A 22,232-nucleotide genomic window follows, 5' to 3' on the forward strand; every position below is an offset into this window, starting at 1 on the left:
ATGCATTTGCAGGAAGAGCTATGAAGTATTTTAACATTAATAAGCCTTTTACTTGTATGTGTTTCATGAAAAGTTGTCTTTAAGATAAATGTGATCATTTTCATCTGATTGCAATTGTCAGGCATACATTGTTTCATGTAAATATTATTAAATGAGTGTGTGTCTCTTTGATATATGACTCATGAAGTAGATAAGTTCCAGAAATACAGAAGCTTGTTTGCAAGAATGTAGAAACAAATACAGACTGATCCCACAATTAATCATAGTATTTAGGGAATTCCAGGCAATCTGTGCAGATGCTCAAATACATTGTGCACAGAGATATGCAGTAGTTCAACCACAGTGCACTTTGAAGAAGATGGAGAAGAAAGTGTTGGAAAATGAGTGTGGAATGTAATGCCTCTCAAGCACGAATAACATTTTTAGGTGACATTCTTCAGTTTCAGGACAAAGAAATGAGCTGCACCAAAGTACATGATGGATGTGGACCAGCTGCATCATGTTTCAGTGGCTGAGTGGTGTGGCCTTCTTTAGGGAATGGCTACGTGCAGGAGACACCTGGGAACTGTTAGTACTGGGGATGGCTCCAATGTACCACTGGACTTTTGACTCCAGCAGAATGTAAGGCTGGAGCTGGCTTTAATCTGGGCAGCCTGGGCTCACCCTGCCGTGGTCACAGTGGCATGGCTGTCAGCATTTTACAGCCACCAGCTGTTTGTGCCACTCCAGCCAGTGTGCCTTCTGTGGGATATGATGGAGTGTGGTGCTCTCCAAACCCAGCACAGACACCTCACCTGCATTCCAGGGCATGCACTGCCCAGGAGGCAGCAGTCACACTGCAGTTGTGCTGTTCTGCAGAGCTGTGCAGGGAAGAGCACCAGGGGACGTGACTTGAGCTACTGTACAGAGAAACTTGGTCCTTCTGCAAATTCCTTAGAGCCAAGACATGAAATAGTGCTGAAAGAGCAATAGCCAGGACAGGGAGAGAGGCGAGAGAGCTTCCCATTCCTACCTGCTGCCAGGGTGAGGAATACCAGCCAGACACCATGTTATACAATGTCTGTGATGGACAGGCTCCCTTGTTACAAGGTTCCTCCAGCTTGGTGTTTGGTTTCTTGAGGTTTCTGCATCTCCTCTGAGGGAAGGTGAGCAGTTTCCCATGGATGCTTTTCTCACCACATTTGAGTTCTCGCCTTTGCACGCCTGGGCCGCAGGAGGCTGAGCACTGCAGAGGCAAAACACACCTCTTACATCTACAGAAACACGGTCAGATAAAGGGGAATTGTGCAAGAGAACTCAAAGTGTGCATTATAAAAGCATTGTAGAACTAAACACACAAAGACCATGCTCAATAATGTGAAAACTGAAATACTAATCCAAGTCAGTGAAAGTCCTGAATAACAAAGACAGCAGGGTACATCTAACTAAATCTCTGCTTTGTGGTGGCTTGCCTAGAACACCTGATTTTCAAATGACAGTTCAGCTTTCTGTCCTCCCCATGGCTCGTGTGTGTCCCTGAGTCAGCATTTCCAAGAGCAGAAAGGCAGGCAGTGAGCCATGCAACTGCACCACTTTACCTCACTCCAGGAAGAAATCACCCACTGGAGCCGGTCATTTTTGGGACAGCGTCCTAGCACACAGGTCTGCTGGGATTCAGGTCTGTGGTCTCTGCTGCACATACTTTCAGGCAAGATTTTCACCTTGGGAGAACCAGTACTTTTGCAGTAGACATCCCGTTTCTTAAGACCTCTCCCACAAGTCTTGGAGCACTGTGATGGAAAGAAACACTCAGTTGAAGCAGAGGAAATGAAAATTGGCATTATTTGTATTTTACAGCAGAATGTAGAAGTCATGGCTGACATGCTGTGTAGCTGCTATTGTGTATAAGCAAACTTGAAATTCTAGTGGTACCTAAGTAACAGTAACATCTGTATGTCACTTCTAAAATGTTGCTGTAAGTGCTCTCTTAATGTAAGCTGTGAACTCTCACAGCCCCCATATAGAAGAGATATGAGTAATATCTCTTTTCCGTAGATGAGGTAAGTTGGACTTGTGAGTAAAATGCTTTTGTGAGCAAAGTGCTTTCTCCCTGCTCAGCACAGCTGAAAGCTGGTCCTAACCTCCCATGGCAGAATCTCCCATGGCAAGATGCTCTCAGCTATTTGTTATTTTGTCCTCACCTTGGCCTAGAGGGATGAGATAGAGGCAGAAAAAACTACCCAGGGGATCGATACATAACTCCTTCACCGAGTGGATCTCCCCACAAGACAGAATCTGATACAGACAGTGGTTAAGGAGTTACACCAAAGATGTTTTAATTGCCAACTGCAGCTTAGGACAAGCCACCAGTGAATAAATAAGCATTGCTGAACTGCAGCTCAGTGGAACAGGCATTCTGCAGCTTTCACTGCCTTAGCATACAACAAAATGCCTGAATGAGCCAGGAATAAACACTGTCAGCTTCCTACTTTCTTGCATCCTCTTCTAATTGTTCTTCTTTCTACTAATAATTATGGGGCATGTTCCAAGGCAGAATCACTACTTGTATCAAATTACAAGTGCTTTTAAAAGATTTCATGAAAGCACAGTTGTGTTGAGGATGTAACAGAAATACCTGCATGTTGAAAATCTGTGGTTTTAATCCTTTGCCAAACAAACAAAAAAGTTCTTTTCATTTAAAATGACACTGATTTGTGTAGAGAGCCTGGGTTTAGATTAGATATTAGGAAGAAATCCTTCCCTGTGAGGGTGGGGAGGCCCTGGCACAGGTTGCCCAAAGCAGCTGTGGCTGCCCCATCCCTGGAAGTGTCCAAGGCCAGGTTGGAGGGGGCTTGGAGTAATCTGGTATGGTGGAAGGTGTCCTTGCCCATGGTAGGGGGGTGGAATGAGATGAGCTTTAAGGTCCCTTCCAACTCAAACATTTTGTGATTCTATGATTTTGCACTTTTTCCTCTTAACTCCTTTGAACTTGTGATCTAACAGTTTTCAGCTGAATCTTAAAATCTTTACTAACTTGTTCAATAGGCCTGTTAAACTACATTTCAGCAGGACTTGTAAACTTAAATCTCTACACCTCTTAAAGAAGAGGAAAATGGATTTTTCTTAATTGTCATTTTTTTATTTTAGAGGAGTAAAGTCTGAATGTGTGAATGTGTTTGAAGATCTGGTTTTTACAATCTCCTGCCGCACTCAGGTTTCCTCCAGATACACTGTAAGAAACTCCTTTTGGATTGTTAAAACTCTGTTTCAATGGACTACTGAGTGGTTACTTGTCTGTCACATTCCAGGGCACTGCCCTGGAGAGGCAGTCTGTGCTTCTCAGCTGGGAATGCTGAGGTCAAGGTGTTCTTGAACACCTTAAGAGTAACAGTGCCAAGAACAGAACACATAAGTAATACATTTTTCAATAAATTTAAATCCATCTCGAATCCTTTTGATAGAAGTGTACTGCCAGCTCTCCTTTAAATCCCAGATTTCTCATTACTTTGCTTATCCTTACATTAACCATTCACAACAGCACCAACAGCAGTGAAAGATGGAGCAGAGTTGAGTTTTTTGTGAGCATCTGTGTGTTTTTTAGCTCAGGTGGTTCAATGTCAGGGACCTCTCAGGTGTGTAAAGCAGGGTGTGTACACACAGAATCTGTCCACAGGCCTCATGCTCCTCATGGCAGTATCTGCAGCAGCACTGCTGGCAGTAGAGTAGCTGCTCTAACAGTGGCAAAAGTACAGAAGTCATTAGTGAACATGTAAATCACAAATTTATCAACCCACAATCCATATACATGTGTGTAACTCTAAGCCCAAATACTTCTTCATTCCTTGACTGCCTGTCACCTCTGAGAGAACTTAATATTGCTTGGGAAGTAATCTCAGAGGGGGTTAATGGTTTGAAGAATTCATAGAGCCTTAAGTTACGAAATCAGAAAGAATTATCTATCCATTTATGTGCACCACCTAAAAGAACACCACCTGTCTGCTCCTGGCAAGCCCTCCTGTCTGAGCACTGCTGAAGGCTGGTTACAAAGCATATATAGTTTACATGTTTATACATACATGGTTTACATATTCTCTTCATGAATGAAGACACTTGCAAAACACTGAACTCCACAGAGTGTGCACTATTTTTCTTTTTTGAGGAGAGTTTTTTGCAATGTTTTCATTATGCCAGCAGACTAAGATTTCTCCAAATTACCTGAGACCACGGGCCAGGGCTCCATTCTGGTGGGCAGTCCTGACTATTGCACATCTGCACCTGTGGGGGGGTGCTGACAGGACACAGGGAATGGGCCACGACCTCCTCTCTTTGGAAAGCCCTTTTCTGGACACACTGAATGAGGCGACTCTGCTGCCCTCCTCCACAAGACTTGCTGCATGTGCTCCACTCACCTGCTGACCAGCTTAGAGGAGGAAAGGCATGTTAGAAACACAGGAGTGCAATTAGCTTTATAAAATCAATACACGAGCCACCTATCAAATGTGAATTATTCAGGGACCCTGCTCAGCCGATCTCCTGATGGACTGATATCTGCTCAAGCAATCAGAGAGCTGTAGTTACATTATCTACCTTCAAAGCATGGAACATTTTGCTAGGGATAAAATGTAAGTCACATAACTAGAAAAACAAGTACTGCTTATTTACAGTTCTCATCTACTAGAACCAGCTTGCCTATCAATCTGACTTGGAATCTGGAATTCCACAGGGACTGAGAGAGACGCTGCCGTTGAGGCTGGTGGAGTATTTAGAAAATATAAGGGTCTGGTTAACAAATCACCATTCCTTTTTAACCCTGTCTATGCTGTTCATTAAAACATCTCACACAGGAAAAGAAAAATGTTTTCTAAATAGATTATTTAGAAATGGATGATCCCTTTTGTCACTGTAGCTGCTGAAGAGACACAGACTAACAGAGGCCAAAGGAAGAAGACAAATAGATGGAGAGAGTTCTGTAAAGAGATAAGGTTTGATTATTAGAAAGTTGTGCCCTTTGTTGTTATGACTTTTCCTTTTTACATCTCTCTCAGAAGACAGGATGAGGGAGGAAGATTCACCTAAGCTGATGTAAGGAAAAGTTGGCATGAAAAGGAAAGAAAGGCCAGTTTAGCTGAGCATGTACCTACCAGGTCTGTGCTTAGATACACTCACCCAGGGAGACAAACATGAAGGTATTTCTGTCAAACCCTACCAGTCTATATTCACCATAAAGAACTTGCTTGCTAAAAGCAGTAGTCCTGTCACCAGTGTCATGAGGATTTGAAAGGGCTCTGAAAGGCTGAGAGAGTTGGGGTTCCTCAGCCTGGAAAAGAGAAGGCTCAGGGGTGACCTAATTATGCCCTCACAGTGCCTGAAGGGAGCCTGCAGGAAATATGGAGAAGGACTTTTCACAAGGACAAGCACAAGGACAAAGGAGAATGGCTTTGAGCTGAAGAAGGGAAGGTTTAGATTAGATATTAGGAATAATTCTTCCCTGTGAGGCTGGGGAGGCCCTGGCACAGGTTGCCCAGAGAAGCTGTGGCTGCCCCATCCCTGGAAGTGTCCAAGGCCAGGTTGGACGGGGCTTGGAGCAACCTGGGCTAGTGGAAGGTGTCCCTGCCCATGGCAGGGGGTGAAATGAGATGAGTTTTGGGGTCCCTTCCAACCCAAACCGTTCAGGGATTCTATGAATCTATGACTTAAATGTCCTCAGACTAATAAATCTGGCAGACAGACAATGCAGAATCTAAATAAAACAGACGAAATTTAACCAGCACAAGCTGTTGGGCAAATCTGCGCTCAAGGCACAGACATGCTGCAGCTACACGTCATGTCCCTGAAGTGACACAAAGTCTGAGGAGTTACTGCCAGTTGTTTGGGGTAAGTTCAGTTTTGGAATGCCAAGAACTGTTCAGTATTTCTATTCTTGAAGCCCTGAGTGGGTCCCCAGCCGTTGTGGAACACTTTGGAAACATTCGACCAAGTGTCTTCGTCCTCGAAGGCTTCCAACGTAAGACCATAAATAACAGCTAGATAGGAAAACAGAAGTGAAGAAACAGAGGAAATTCTGAATGACTAAGCCATTACTCATTGAGAAATCTTATTCAAAGACCCAGCACTGAAATTAAACTGAGGATTTTAGAAAAGTTTTACAAATTTTTAATTTTTTATTTCACAGAAAGGTTCTTGTCTCAAATCTGACCATTTGGCCCATCCTGCTTCCACAGTTTCTCACAACATCAGTCCTGTGACCATTGGAATAGCTGCTTACATACAGTTTTAATGATAAGAAAGCTTTTTATTTCCTGTGTGAAAGATGCACAGCATCCCACTTGTCTGTCTGTTCACATCTGCCTGAAAACAAAGCTAATTTTAAGTAGTAGAAAATGCATAAAAAGCCTATTTTTGCAAAATCCCTCTGGGAATAGAAGAAATCCCAGTTCTCAGAGTCTAACAACTCCTGTAACTGCCAAAATAGGGAAAATATAAAAGGCACTAATTTAAGGACAAAGAAATATTAATGTGAAAAGTCAGTAGTTATGTAATTCCAGAAACACATCAGAAGTTTCCTTTTTGTCTGATTTATAAATATTTGGACCATTTCACTACAAACTTCTGGGAAAAGAGTTTTAATCCATTTTACAGCTTTTAATTAGTTTGCCTTGATGTTTCTGACAACGGTGACTGGTAGACAAACCAAAAGAGTTCACTTTAAGAGTTTATTCACCATAACTGCTCAGAAAGTTCCCTTCTTCACAGAGGAGCGGGCAGTAAACCTACTTTAATGTCCTCTAGTAAACTGCCATTTTCCAAGATTATCTGGGCTGTGATCCAAGAGTATCTTTCATTAGCTCAAATAACTAAATAATTATGACCAGGTTTGGCAGCTCTGAAACCCAACAACAACAACAGTGTGCAGTGCTGGTGCCTCTCTGTGTTCTTACTGTTGGGACAGTAGTTTGGTCTCACTCAGACTAATAAGCCTTTGTTCTTATGCAACAATTATTCCTCACTGACCTTCACAAGTCTGGAGCCTCTTTTATGTCCCAAAACTGACACACTTGTATCTCATCTGTTAGTCACCTCCTTCCCTCGCCTGTTGTCTGCTGTACTTGGGTTTGTGTTATGTGCTGGCTATTAAGCATTCCTCCATGTGATTTATTAATTAATCCTACTTTTTTTTTTTTCTGTTGGCAGTCTCAGGTTTATGGGAAATATTCCATGCTATGACTTTCTGGGCAGATTCCTCAGCAGAGAGATTCTGGCATAGTTTCACTCAGCTGAATGGCAATGTGTTAATTTAAGGCATGATCCTACATGTAGATCCTCCACGCATTAATATATCCTAAGGATTTTAAGAATAATTAATTAGTGAGTTGAACTGTTTTTCCCTAGAGGTGCTTGGGGCTTTTACATCTTTTCTTTTTGTACTCTTTTTAGGGTTCAAGTCATTAAATGTATTTTAAATAGTAAATTATACAATAGCTGCAATTTCATCATGAAAACACTGCACTGTGTGTCAAAAGGGATATTCAGCAGTTTCACTGATAGGTATATCAGTTGATGTTCAAAGTACATCAGGATCTCAGGTTAATAGAAATGGAAATTTTGTGTGTGGTCAGTAGAAGTTAATGTGATTTGGGTGGAGCTTTATAGCATAATGATGCCACATCAAAATGAAGGTAGGCATAAAGAGCTTAAAAACACTCCTGAGGACATCACAGACAATACATTTCTGTGGGCACAATACTAAGTTCATTGGATAAAAATAGTTCTGGCAGAAGATAAGTTGCATATGAAAAGACTGGGTTTGGCTACAAAGATTACTTAAAATTGGTATTGAGAAAATCATGTGGCTAAACGCAATGTAAAGAAACTGCTGAAGCAGGAACACGGGGCTCTCATGTCACATGTTACCATTATTTAAACCTTATCTCTGTCGTTTTGTGGTCAGAGTGTATAATTTGCCATTTGGGTTTTGTGTACTCTGCTGTAATCATTAAATTCTGCAGGAAATTCCAAACTATTACTGGACTATTTTTTAGTATGTTCAACATATTGCAAACTATGGATTTTTAAATAAAAACAAAGTCACTGCAGAACATATGCATCTTTTTGCTTTGCCCCATCATCCTCTTCTGGACTGGGGGAGAAGAGGACTGCTTTCTATTAAACTTCATTAAATGTGTTATTTTATGAAGTATGGGCTTAGCCAACTGCTTTTACTGCCCCATTGCTTTCATCACTGGAGAGCAAAACCAGCAGATTACAACAGGTCTAGACCCTTCCTCCATTTCTTCTGCTTCGGTGCATCTTCAAATCTATTTATTTCCCACTGACTGAAACACTCTCAATTTTTTCAAGATATCAGTTTAGAAAATCTCCTGTTCTGGAGTCCAAATGTCTTGTCCAACATAGTACAGCTTTTGTGATCTTTAGTATAAAATTAAAATAATGCAAAGGTTGCAAAGTCAGGAATCCAAAGGTGAATAAAAAGCAGAAGAAAGATGGCCATTTATATCCCAATCTACCTATTTATACTCTAAGCCACATAATACTGTGGTTAATTATATAAGCACACGACATTTTTTTTTTCAAAAGGACCCCTACTACAGCTACTATAAATCAGTGCAACTCCCTTGGTTTTTAAATTGATTTAGACCAGCTGGATTCTAAGTGCTTATCTATATGTCAATGTCTTCCTTTGCATCTCACCTTTCTTTTAGAAAATAGGGTTGTTCACATAGGCAGTGCCTTCATATTTATTTCTGTGGGCACCAGGAGCATTGCTGACAATTTGTTTGGTTTAGATAGTCCTCTTCTTGGTATCACAATACTCCGTGGGGCATTTTGCCCAAAAATCACTAATTACACTTCACAAGACTCTTTTAACCTAATCTAACATGTGGAATGTGAGTTGTGGGGGCCAGGCTTGCACACAGGGAGTAGCACTTTACTCAGGAAATGGGCTTAGTGATTCAAGATGAGTAAAGGTGGCAGAGGAGGCCTGTGAGCGAGCTGGATTTGCTCTGTGTCACAGGGCTCACCCCAGCACGGTGACAGAGCTCAGCAGGCCCTGCTCAGACATCAGACACACCGACACTGTTATCCTTGGGCAGCAGCCACACCACTCACATCTTTAAACAATCCCTGGTTCACGTTACAGAACACAAAGGGGTTCATCTCGCAGGGAAACAATTCCATGTGCCTGGCACAAGGCACAGCCAGCAGGTACAAAAACACAGAGAACTTACTATGCTGGGCATGGATTGGTGTTGCATAGTTTTGTTTCAGTCAAGGGCTTCATCCTCGGGCCGCAAAGGGAGGTGTTGACTCGTACACGATGATCTTCCAAACAAATTGCTTTTGCTGTAATGTGTCCTGGGGAAGCATTCGAAAAAAATTACACTACAGTAAACATTTATTCAAAATGGAAGAGAAAAAGTAGTAGGCAACAATTTTAGTTAAACAAGCCCAAGCTCATCCTTGGTACAACTCCACTGACTTGAACTAAATAAAACAGGGTTTCATCTAGCAACATGTTTTTAACATTGATTTCCTTCTCTGTACTATTGCAGTCAGATGAAAATTTGAGTTATAAGCAGCATATTTGCAGAATCTTCCCCCAGTAAAAGTTAGTGATTCTTCAAATCTTAATTCTCTGCAGACATTAGCAGGGCTTGTTTAGAGCCCTCCTCATGCACTTGCAAACTGCAAATAGACATTCTGCACATTTTTTACAGTATATGTTTACAGACTCCAGAATTCTGCAGGTTCCTGTACCTACACTCAATCTAGTGTCAGCATCAGGACAGGTTACAGAGAAGACTGCAAATGCCTTAAGAGATGAAGTGATTTTCTAGATTTATCTTTTAACTGAGATCTATCATTCACCTCACACATGGTTCATTTGGCACAGTGAGTCAAATTTGGAAGCACAGTTGTTTCCATCATTTTTATATTCATGCTGCAACTTTTTAAAGGGAAGGAAAAAAATACAGCTGTCACATTTTAGGGCTGCAGCGCTCCTGGTGACTCTTTCTTCCATGAACTGTTTACTGAGATGCTGTGAAGTCTGACAACACTCTGGCAAGATATTCCTGAGTTTCACCTGGATGGACTATTTTGCCAATACAGGAGCACAATGTGGCATTTCCTTCATTACCCAGTCCTGTTCTCTGGTATTAAAGACTTCCCACATGCCAGTTTTCTGCTTTCATTACACTCCAGAATTACTTTCACTGACAGAACATCCAGGATTCAGAAAAAACAAATAGATGGTCTGTGCAAAGCAAGAGGAACATGGCAATAAGAACTCCTTAGCTTATATAGAATTTCAGACTGTGACCTGGTAGCATTTAAATATTGGTAACTAAACAGTGAGAAGATTTGGTGCAACTTTCAGTGAAGGTCTTGATAATATCTTAGTCTTTTGTTGCTCTCCACAGATAGATTTTCCTCATTTTACCTAATTTACCTCTATTCAGGATCTTTCAATGTTCCCCAACTGCAATTTCAAAGCACATATTTAATTCCCACATTACTTCAACAGCAAGATTATCATATGGATATGGATTGACCTAAACAAAAAAGACTGAGTCATAGTGACATGAATTGAGCCTGGCATGGATTTTTTTTTTCTTTACTATAAAGGAAGTACAAAGGTACTTCATCTGTGTTCTAAATTGTCAGGTAAAAAAATAAGGACCAGGTGTTCACTGTAAGCCCCTGTATGTATCAGTACACATTTGCAAAATTCAAGGCAGCTGAAGAGTTTGAGATGCTTTAAAAAAAATTAAACAGAAGAGGCTTGGCAATTGGAAAGTTACCTACCACCACCACAGGTAGCTGAGCACTCAGACTGCACTGTCACCCAGGAGTAGCTGTGTTTTCTGACAGATGTCTTGTTTTCAATGTTGGTTTTGGAAAATGTATATTCCCAAGCAATCCCAGGATTTTTGCCTTGTAACAGGATCTACAGAGGGGTATTTGGGGGTTGTTAAAAAAAAAAGGGGGAGGGGGTAAAAACGGCATTCTGTCAGTCTGAAGGAAGATGAGCTAAACATGATACAAAAACACAGTATATATATATACACACCATGCTTGTGAAAGGATTTTTAGGCTGGCCATCAAAGCAATAAACACCAAAGTGTTGCTTGGACTTACAGCTGCAGAAACACACGGTCCTCCTATAAATCAGGAGGCACCTGACGGGGTTGGTGAAGCAGCAATGCCTTCAGCACACATGGAATATCACCCAAAGGCTCTTGGCACTGCACTATTTGTGCTGCTCCCGTGCAGCTCTCAGTGCTCTGCTCCTGGCCCTGACTCAGCTGGTCCCTGCACTCACTGGGAACCCACTGGCAGGGGCTGGAGTTTATCCAGGGGATAGATTTGGGGTTTGGGGGTGGGAGACATTTCCTCTCTTTCAGTAAGCAAAGTCCAGGCTGATCCTTCCACAATGCCTTGTATGAAGGAAGAAGCTTTTGCCCATTAAGGAGGACTCAAAACATTTCACTACACGAAGCAAAGCAGTAGTAAAGCTGTATGGGGTTGGGAGTAGAGGTGGTTGGAGATGGCTTCCTCAGTTCTTGAGGATGAGGGTATAAAACAGAAGTTTCTTTCTTGTAAAAAAACTCTTTTCTATGCAGAAAAATTTTTTATGCAGATAAATTTTGGTTGGAAGACCCTCAGCTGGTATTTTTCTCATGATGATTGAAGCTGATAAAGCTTCAGTCCAGGAGAGAACCTGTCCTTGAGTGTCTACGGAGAAAGGATTGGAAAAATCTTTTACTTCATGACTTTAGCATAATGTGTTAGGAAATTTACAGAAAGTGTGATTACTGACTATAATAACAATCTTTGTCACTCAATTCAAGAGCCCAGCTCTCAAGGGTGTACTGTTTTAGTGGTGAATTATATTGCAGTTTTCATGCAGGCAACTTTCTAAAATTCACTGTATTCATTTCAAGGTTGAATTATAATCAATGCAAGATGCACGAACATCTGACACATACCTAAATTTGGGGAGAAATTTCTACTTAATGACATTTATTTTAGAAACGTTTTGGCAGCAAAGTGCATTTATATTCATACTTAATAGAAACACTGCAAGAGTTTACAGTTACAGAGCTCTATGGATCTTGTCATACTAACATAAAGAGCAGGTGCAGTTAACCTCAGTTCCTAAATATGCTTTTTGATAAGCATTAGCATTTCAAGTATAATTCAAGTCTATGTTAATGATTGCCATTCAAAACATTAATAAAGTTAAGTTCACATGATGTCTGACCCGAGCACTTAAGCAATCCATATAAATAGAACTGATCTCTGTATAGACTGATTTCATAAAAAAGCAACAAACTTGCATTTATGTTGTTTGAGACACAGGAATATAATAACATTTTGAAACCTAGCCATGGGTTTTAAAGTATTCTGAAAATGTACCTATTGGAAACCAGAAATTGCCCATGACAGTGAAAATTCAGACCAAATTTACGTGACCTCCAGCTCAATAATGTTGAACACATGAAGGACCTGGACTGCACACTGTTTACTTTTCTAGAAGAAAGAAAAATGGATGCTGTATTTTCCATTTTTAGTAGCCAAAGACTTGATTTCAATCAGAGAACCTCAATAATGATCCAGACTGAGAATACAGCAATTAAGGCTGCAAAAGGCAAAATACTTCCAAAAGAATTGAAGAGTACATGTCTCCTCATGGCAGGATTCAGATTAGAAGCTCCTTCAAGCCCAAGTAAATGGAACTATTAGATGTGAATATTTTCATCTCACCCATCCAAGCTTAATTCATTAGCACCTTAGAATACCTGTGAGATTATGGAAGAAACAGATCTGAGAGTAGTTGCTGACCTCTTTATTTTTACTGAAAATTCTTGGTAGAAATGGTACGATGAGATCTGCTTTAGGGGTGAGTCACAGACACAGGTGTATCTCACAACTATTTTACAAGAACAGGATTAAAACTGAACACTCTGAAATTAGGAAAAGTTAGAATTGAGACTGCTGTGAAACTTCTCACTGCCCTGCAGGGATGCACCCCAAATCTCTGGATCTCCTGCTGGTTTCCCAGAAACCCTCTACCATGCTCAGTACTCCCAGCACATGGTGGTCACTAATGAGCACATCACAGAGCTCCTATATTTTACTTTAGGCTCATTCCTCAATGTGTGGTTCTGTGTCCTTTTTGCTGTACTCTGTTCAAACCATTCCCAAGTGTAACTTTCTTCAGGACCTTTCTTTTTCCCTTGAATATTCATCACTATCTGATGTAAATGTTTTATAAGATTTAACAGACCCTTAAGATGAGGGAAAACATCTCTTCTACCTAAAATTTTTATTTTTAGAAAGCTATCAGACTGCTGATAGCAAAAAGTCCAGCTCTGTTAAAACAGCTGTTCCACTTCGAATCTTGAACCCCATGTCCATGGGCATTAGAGTTTCCAGGTAAAACAGGGTGCAATAACCTGTTCACTCTACTTTCTTCTCTCAAGGACAAATTGAGACAAATATCTAAAGTGTAAAGTTTCAGAACATGTGCTTCAGAAAAAAAATTGGGGGTTGTTAACTCTAGTAAGAATTGAGCCCTGGAAAACTATTCTTCAATTAAAACAATTCCTTCTTCTTACAGAGCAGACCTCAAAATGTTTCAATTTGCTTTTACTCATCCGAAGGTCCTACGAGTCCAAGGGATTAGCACAGATCTCAGCATCTCAGGCAGCCAGAAACACTTTCTCCCATTTCAGTAGGTGCTCTGTGTTCCTTCAAGCCCAGAGACTGAAATTCTGTCTGGCCTTTTAATACACAGTGTCAAAAGAGGAGGAGGTTTTGTCCACACCGCAAAACCTCATGTAAGGGTTAGTCCTCATCTCATTTCATTCTGACAACCATCATAAAACTGTGCTGTGTCAGTGGCCAAAACCCCAGTAAAGTTTAAAACCTTTCTAATAAAAATATCTTGAAGCATTAGACTGAACATTTGTCTTCTGAAAACACTCGTTATTTTGTGACAGTAGAGGCAAGGAACTGAACGAATGCATCCAGAACACAGAATTCAGAACAGGAGAAAGGGAGGATGAGAAGGCAAAAGTGGCAAAAGCTTTTACTCCTGTTAAAACTGTTTTCTCCTGATGCTTCACCTGAGTGTAGGGAATGAAGAGGAAATGATCTTGGACAAGTCAGAACAAGACACCTCAGTATCTATCACTTCAGAGAACAACCACACAGCGGTGTAAGGAGCTCGCAGCCTCCAGCTGGGTGAGTGCCTGGGGGGTAAACCCTGGCAAGTTGGGCCATATGTATTTTAAGACCTTGGGCTACACCCCCTCCTTGCACATTGGGAAATAGCCACAATTATAACAGGCAGGTGAAGGGAACTTCCTCTCCATTTCCTGGCTGGCAGCCAAAGCTGGAGCCCCTTCCCACCCAGCAGACTGCAAGAGGGAATGTTTACTGAGCAAGAGCTGCACCACAGTCAGGTGTCTGTCCTCCTGTATCATCCCAGCTACGTAGAAAAAGGGCAAAATCAAACTATGGAATAGCCCTGGAAACAAAATATTGCAGGGCACAAAACCATATGCTTTAAAGTCCCTGGCACTCAGCTGAAAAATAGTATATTATGTATAATGTTCAACCAGGTTTTCATCAGGAATGCAATACTATTGCAAAGTTGCAATTTTGCCAAAGTAACGAGCATATAAAAAGTTTTCTATCGTATTTTCAAACATTCATTATAAAGCCCTTTCTTAACAACCCAATAACTGAAGTCTGCATATTCAGCCAAGTTATCAGACCTACAAATTTGGAAAGACCTCCAGTGCTAGTCTACTTAACTGGACGCATTCCAGCATCTTTTCAGCCAACTGGCACTTGCTCCCAAATTTACAGCTGGCAAACAACCTCCTTAAACATTTCCAGTTCCTCAATAGAACTGTTTAATGTCTACCTTTAACACACCAACCACCTGACTTCAGACACAACACTCAGCAGCTCTGACCGCAGGGCGCAGAGTTATAAAATTTACAGCTTCTTGAGTTGGAAAACCACAGGCTCTACGGCTGGAATCTGCCGGATCTATCCCCAAGAAAAAGAACTGTGCCTTTTGCTTAGGGCACAAAATGTTAAAACAATGGATAAATTGAACTCTCCTGAGTAAAGAACCTTTTCCTTTTGCTGCTAATTTTGATGTGAGAGCTAAACCAATAAATTCTCCAAACTAGCTGTGCATCTGCTCCTTTGTTTGAGATTTTATTTTTTTCCCATGGCCATCCTAAGTTTCCAGTATAATACCTCTATTTTGCAGGCAGATTTTTAAAGAGTCTACCAATGTTGCTTTGTTGTGATTGACTCGGTGCTTTTCAGGGTTTTTTACTGTAAGATGTGTATGTGAAGTTACTTGCAGCATGCTGAATTAAGACAGATTAATTTACACAAGCTAAATTCCTCTTTCTTCCACAATATTTTGTCCAATGTACAGGAAAGCATACCAGTGCCTGGCTTGTAACAAGCCTAAAAAAGACTCATTAGGTCTGTGGAGGATTAACAGACATTTAGAAATCACTTACAGAGTGAAGATGAGCATAGAGAAAAGAGATAGGTAAACGACTATTTTCAGCTGCACACATTCTGCATGTGCCCAATTTACAAAATGGGTATGAGCCCCAACTTTGAATCCCAGCATCCATGGAAGCTTTTATCCGTGTCTTCAAATTGCAGCTACACTTCCTGGGTCAGTCCCATGCTTTGTAAGTCTTTGAAAATTTCTTTAGGGGGATGTAGCAAGTTAATCTATCTGCATGAGGGCAGATGGAGAAGATTGTGTGGAAGACAAGTGCCTGGTGTGCTCTGCTTGAGACCTGCAGCTTTCATCCCCTGTGGATGTACACACTGTTCAATAAATATTGTAACATCCAACATCCTAAGTCAGATTCCGATTTCTCTGTTCAGTCAAGATTAATTCCATTGACTTCTCTGAATTTACTCTGGTTTTCAGTAGGATAAATTTAAGCATGCAGCATATGGTGCTGGTGGAAAACTGCTTAAAACAAGTTTTAAAACAAGACCATTGTCTTGAATGGGCAGTTATTGGATGGGATCCTTGACAGTGGCTCACACCAGAGCTTCAAAGGAAAGTGAGAGAACACCTGTTTGGAAAGCAGTAAAGGAAGAATTACCCACTGAGTACTTAAGCCAAACCTTAAAACAAAAGAGGTTTTATCTCTTCAATATTTCTAAAGTAACTTTAAACACAATCCTAACTAAAAGCTTATGACAAACTACTGTTTTTCAAGAAAGTCCACTAAGGTCATTAAAAGGAAAAAAAAAAAAAAGTATCCTTGAAAGGTCCTACATGATCTCATTTCTACTTCAGCTGTTTCAAATTTATCTTCGTTGTTATAGTGTCTCCATTTTTTCACTGTTCACATGCTAAATGTACAACCTTCAGGGACACTGTCCAGCTAATCTCTCCTCACTACAGGAGAACCCTTTTATCCATTGTATTGCATCAACATCTGTATCTTATAAGCACATCTTAGTTCTCTTTAGCCTACTTTCTCTTTAGGGGAAATCAGTACAAATTTATCATCTAGTAGCTAATAATAAATGTAATCCTTTATAACTGCAACTTGGCTTTCTCCCAGTGGCAGCTACATCATCAGTAAAGCCATTCCACCTGGCCTCCTTTCTCCTGGTTTACTCAATTGATAAAGAGGAAGTGATATCCTGGATTTAATTAGACATATTCCTGCCTTGAAGCTCCATTCACCTTCTCTTCCCATGGATGTCTGCCTCTTTACAAAGCATCCTTTCCATCTGTTACTTATTGATGTCAAAATAAACTCTTCTTTTTTTTCACAAAGATCTCACAATTTCTTGATTCAGCAAGACCGAGGTCAACTTCAGTGAGGATACTGATCCTGTCTCATCCTGGAAAACTTTACAGTGCTTTCTCAAATCATATTTGACTTCTCAAATCAGTCAATTCTTCATCTGTTTATTGACAGCACGGAAAACCAAACTATAAAACTCCTGTGTTTTTAAGTCAGTTCATCAATCCCTGGCCATGAGTGTTTTTTCACATCCACATGTTCAGTTTCTTTTGCTCTTTCAGAATCTCTCCCAGGATTTGAGTGAGTTGTGGAGGGTGAATATTTCACCAAATGGATCTCACAAGTGAGTTCTGAGTTCTGTAGTGACAGAGCCCTGTCAGGGCAATGTCCCTTGGCCTCTGCCAGCCTCTTCTCCAAAGGATTTTGGTGCCCACTGATGGCTCTTGTTTGCAAAGCTGGATAAATGAGTGATAAATATACTGATTGTTTCTCCCCAACTTAAATATTTTTCAGTTAACAGAAAAACACTGGCAAGGTCTTTAAATTGGAAGTGCTGACCTTGGATTACCTAAACTCAAATGACAGATAAATGAGTTGAATATATTCAACTACAATAAAAAAAAAATTCCAGCTTATTTCTATTTAAGATGAGATAAATATTCTACAGAAACTGTATTTTAAAAGGTTGGTATCAATTTCTCATCCTGGATTAGCATCTAACTATCATATTTCTACCCCTCTGACCAGTGATTGTTATTTCAAGTAATCTAAATTGGGCTATTTCAGGAACTGCCTTCTGAATCCATGAATATTTTTCATTTCAGCTGTTACTGGTTTATAAATATCCACAATCACCAAAACACTACTAATATTAACTTCAGAGGGGCACTGATACACCAGTTCTGAAGGACACCATTTTACTGGTTTTCCCCTTGCTTCCACATGTAAAATTAATTCCTGAACAATCCAGAAAGGATCGTGATGAATCCTAAAATCTCATCATGCATTTACCCCTCCAGTAGTTGTGCTCAGGAAATACCAGTCATACATATTTAATTCCACATTCACCTCACAATGTTCTCCTCCTCTTCTGAAAAATATTTAGCCACTATAATTTGTACTTCTTCTCCCACAACCCAGTTAAATTACAGATTCACTGTCCTTTGTCTTTTCTGGTATGACCCATTTCCATAATTACATACACTTAATATACATAAATATATATAAATATATGTATGTGCTGGGGAGGGGGTTTTGTGAAATTCTAGGGTAAGTAAGAAAAGCACTTTTTATGTCTTTTTCTTGTCTCTTACCCATTTTTGAATAGTGTTGAGGACTTCAAAATCTGATTAAATGATACGTGCTCAGCTGAACTACTGAAAAGCCTGATAGAAAAGTAGATGCTCAGGAACATACTGTACAAGAAAACAGAAATACAAACCATTTCACAGGACTGCAAGGCTGAACTTGTGGTATGCCACACAATAGGGAACTTAAAGATTTTTTTCTTTCTTGTTTGCATCTCCTTCTTCTCTCTTAATACACGCTTCAGATGTCTCTTTCAAGAAAATATTTTGGAGAATGACTGCATTTCAAAGGAAGTGATTGCCTTAAGCGCAGACTTGCCAGACCTGCCTGGTCCCATCCTCTGCTGGGAATGCTGCTCCAAGGACGTGCATAACCTGAGCTTTCTGGATACACACAGGTTGGTTTGCATGCAGAAACGAAGCAGAAAACCTGAGCCACTTGAGTCACCACACGAATGTGGAACAAAATTATAACCACAGAATGAAGCGGGCACAAGCTGTGCTAATCTGTCTTTCAGTCATAGTGGAATGGCAATAAATACAGCTACAAAACCTTATACTTTCTGCCCACTCGAAGAATAAAAGTTCCTGTGTTTATACATGCAATTTATTTACTCAATACCTGCAGTGTGCATTTTTACAAGGGCTCACACTGAAGTATTCTGGGGGAAAAAAAAAAAATCAACAAACTAATCTAGAAGCATTAAATATCATTTGAATACAACCTAATTACAAAATGAAGAAAAAGAATCTAAAGATTACAGGAAGAAGTTGAGGTCCAAACCCTGGAAAACCTTATCTTATCAAAACCTTAATTGAATAAAAAAATTGCTGGCATGGCTTTTCCCTGTATGCTTCTTTGAAAATTATAGATGAGATAAAAATGAAAACAAAGCTACACTGTATTATGCTTAAACATTCCTTTTTTTCAGCTTTCTATCAGTTTCTGGTATTTATAGTGGAAGTAGGATTTGTTTCATTATTACTGCTCCAAGCAGATCTTCAGCAATACATGTGTTTTCTCATCAAAGTATATTTCTTCAGTTTCCATTGGCATTTTTGAGTCTTAGAGTTATTGGTGAATCATAATTAATGCAGATCTCTGAATACAAAATTTGGCATTTTATTTCACAATTCAGCTTGTTGAATGTTGCTTTAATTATTAAAAGGGAAAAAATCCTTAACTGCAGTTCATAGATATCCATAATTGGGGAATACATAACAGTAACATTTTCAGTCAGAATCCCTAGCTACCAATGCCAGTGGTGTAGGTATTTCAATAAAAATACAGGGGAAGCTTAAATAAGCTCTGAAAGGAGAAACAGCCTCCAGTTAAATGTTACATCTTAATAAAACAGTTTAGCATAATTTGATAGGATGAAAATAGAAGTGTTATTTGGCATTAAAATTTTTTTCTTTAATCTTTATTCTGCAAAGTATGTGCAGAATATGCAGCCAAGTCGTCTTGCAGGAGATTTATTATTTATACTTTAATTCCATAATAACACAGTTCAAATCTACTTTGTGTTATGACAAATAAGATTCCTGAGAGCTCAGCTTAACATTTCACAGTATTTGTAAGTGTGGTTGTTTCTTTGGTGTAAGGCTGTTTTAGAGCTGATTTGCAGTCAGGGGAGCATGTCTGTAACTTTCAGACTAAACTCTTCCTTGGACTAAAGGAAGATCCCTGCTAACACACATTCCCAAAATGAAATTTCTTCAATGGAGAAAAATGTTTTAAAAAGGCATTGAGAGTTATGATGGCAGTTTGTGAAAATACACACCCTTTACCCATGTCAAACTGTCCATTCTAAAACATGTGTTCACCCTGAAGTGCTTTAACATGTGTTCATGGTCCATGGCCCTCAGTGGCTCTTAAAGCCACGTTTAAGTACATTACTCAGTCAGTATGAATAACAGTAAAGCTCTTCAGCATTCCAAATAAACACTTTACTGGATACTTGTGAAAGTTTATGCAATCCTTGAAGAATATATTTCATGTCACAGTCTGTGCTTGCTCTCTCTCGGTTCAACAGAACCAAGCTGAGTAAGGAGGTGGGATGGAGAGATCAGGGCTCCCTGCTGAGGCTGCAGGGAGTGGATTTCAGTGACAGGGATACGGGATGGGGGGAAGGACTGCAGGGTGCTGCCTCAGACAGGGGGTACAGCAGTCACTCCCCTGCTCCCCAGGTGCACTACACCAACCTGAGTATTGCTGGAAGGGATGGAAAGGAACTGAATCCCTTCTGGAGAGGACTCCTCCCTTCTCACAGGGAAGGAAGGATTCATCAAAACAGACATAACAGCTGAGTTACAAAGCCAAAGACCTGTCAGAGCTTTCTAACAAAGCAGGCAAACTAACAGGGAGCAAAGACTTCAATGATTCAGCCAGAAATGGACCCTCAGATGTTCTGATGCATTTTAAAAGAAAATTTGGTTAAGTAAACCAATGCAGGAAGAGATTATCCTTAGAAGAGCAGCAGGAGTGGCCAATTTCAAAATTGTAAAACTGGAACAAACAATGTAAGTACCAAATTTCCTTTCTACTAACTATAGTTTCTACACAGGACATCTGGCAGACAAAGCAGGTGATACGAATTTGATTGTGAGATAAACATATATAATAAAACAACTGAATCAAGGGAAATTCTACAGGAAACTATGTGTGGTACTTTGACTGTGTTCCAAGGTGGATGTGAAAATTGCTCCATGCACCTGCAGTTTCAGAAGCATTATTTGAACCTGTTACCATTGAGTTGTCGACATAATGATACATTTCATTTTTACATTACTGGGTTTTAGTGTATACCACGTATGGGATGCATTTATAATCTCTATCACCATCATGCAGCAACTGAGAAATGATGCTGTATGGTGTGTTTTATGCCCTTTCCTTTTCCCTGAGTTTGTGACAGTTTACTAAACTCCAGACGTTGATAAAGCAGTGAAAGGCCTTTCAATCCAGCAGGACCACACAATTAAGTCTGAATGCTATCGTGACTCAACACTATTCTTTAATCTTGCTGAGAGCTCCAGTGCAGAGCTCCAGCTGTCGTTATTAATTCTGTAATGGACATCAGGGGAAGAATAAACAGAAGAAATCTTACTTCAAAGACCAGCGTCTCATTAGTCGGTCCTGCGGCATAGAGACTCTCTGGATGGTTAAAAGAGCGTTGATAATCAAAAACTGTCCCAGCAAAAGGGAACTTTCCTGGCCAGTCAATTGTCCAGTCCCCTGTCAGATAGTACTTTTTGCCCAGGTTTCTGACTGCAAGGTAGCTGGTGGAGATCTGCAGCTCCTGGAGCTGGATGCTGCGCGCTCCAGCTGGGACCGTCACCACCGTGTAGTAGTCTGGAAGGAAAGAAGTAATCAACATGTTTGCAGCTGTCACACAGACGGAGATGGTTTATCATCTGTGAGCCAATCTGAAATTACTGCAGTTTAATTAAGACAGCTGTTCTGGTCCACCAAGTTTTCACAAGGAAAAACCAGTTCTGATTTTAACCCTGCTACATTATGGAGCCTGCAATCAGAGTAACTCTGAGGTATTTCAATCCCTGAAATTTTTCTTTGTGATTAAAGACAAGAAAAATCAAGTTCACCTTAGAAAAACGCAAAACACACTTAAGGTGGCTCCACTGTAACTGTTTTACCAAGTTTTTTCCTGGTAGTTCCCTACAGCAGTTGAAAGTTACTGCTACCATCACAGACAATGGCTGTGAGGTGAGATGCACTGGGATGCACAGAGCCTTCACAAAGCCCTGGATACCACAGGATCTCCCTGCTGCCAGCCAGTGCTCTATTACTATACCCTGACCAATTTCCTGGCCTATATTACTGCAGTACTGACATGTCTTATGATCAGAAGTAAATGGACCCTCGAAATACCCCCTTGGGTACAGAAATCATATCTTCATTTTATGCCTGAGAAACTGCAGCACAGTAAGATTACTTCCCAAGAAGCCTGTGACAGTTCCACTAAAGAAAAGTCCACCTCCCAGTGACTGGATCTTCCACTGAATCAGCTGGACAGCTTCCAGCCAACTTAATTTGAAAATAGACACGGAAATACTGTCATGTTTGGCATTATGCTCTGTATTG

General features: G+C 40.3%; 1 protein-coding gene and 1 long non-coding RNA gene across 6 annotated transcripts in view; one reads left to right on the forward strand and one right to left on the reverse strand.

Moving 5' to 3' along the window:
• The window catches only part of LOC113956815, a 62,618-nt gene extending 43,597 nt beyond the window's left edge, over positions 1 to 19,021 (forward strand). The window contains exon 3 of the long non-coding RNA XR_003530958.1: positions 18,376 to 19,021. This is a non-coding gene — a long non-coding RNA (uncharacterized LOC113956815). The remainder of the gene's footprint in view (positions 1 to 18,375) is intronic.
• The window catches only part of ADAMTS18 (ADAM metallopeptidase with thrombospondin type 1 motif 18), a 78,813-nt gene that overhangs the window by 6,132 nt on the left and 50,449 nt on the right, over positions 1 to 22,232 (reverse strand). For all 5 annotated transcript variants that reach the window (XM_027663741.1, XM_027663742.1, XM_027663745.1 and 2 more), the window contains 6 exons: positions 21,238 to 21,482; positions 10,807 to 10,948; positions 9,228 to 9,354; positions 4,195 to 4,399; positions 1,578 to 1,769; positions 1,013 to 1,225 (listed from right to left, as the gene is read on the reverse strand). In XM_027663741.1, the coding sequence (XP_027519542.1) occupies positions 1,013 to 1,225; positions 1,578 to 1,769; positions 4,195 to 4,399; positions 9,228 to 9,354; positions 10,807 to 10,948; positions 21,238 to 21,482 (1,124 nt within the window). The remainder of the gene's footprint in view (positions 1 to 1,012; positions 1,226 to 1,577; positions 1,770 to 4,194; positions 4,400 to 9,227; positions 9,355 to 10,806; positions 10,949 to 21,237; positions 21,483 to 22,232) is intronic.

Source organism: Corapipo altera, unplaced genomic scaffold (assembly GCF_003945725.1).
Source record: "Corapipo altera isolate COAL_440 unplaced genomic scaffold, ASM394572v1 140b, whole genome shotgun sequence".
In the NCBI taxonomy this organism is placed as follows: domain Eukaryota; kingdom Metazoa; phylum Chordata; class Aves; order Passeriformes; family Pipridae; genus Corapipo; species Corapipo altera.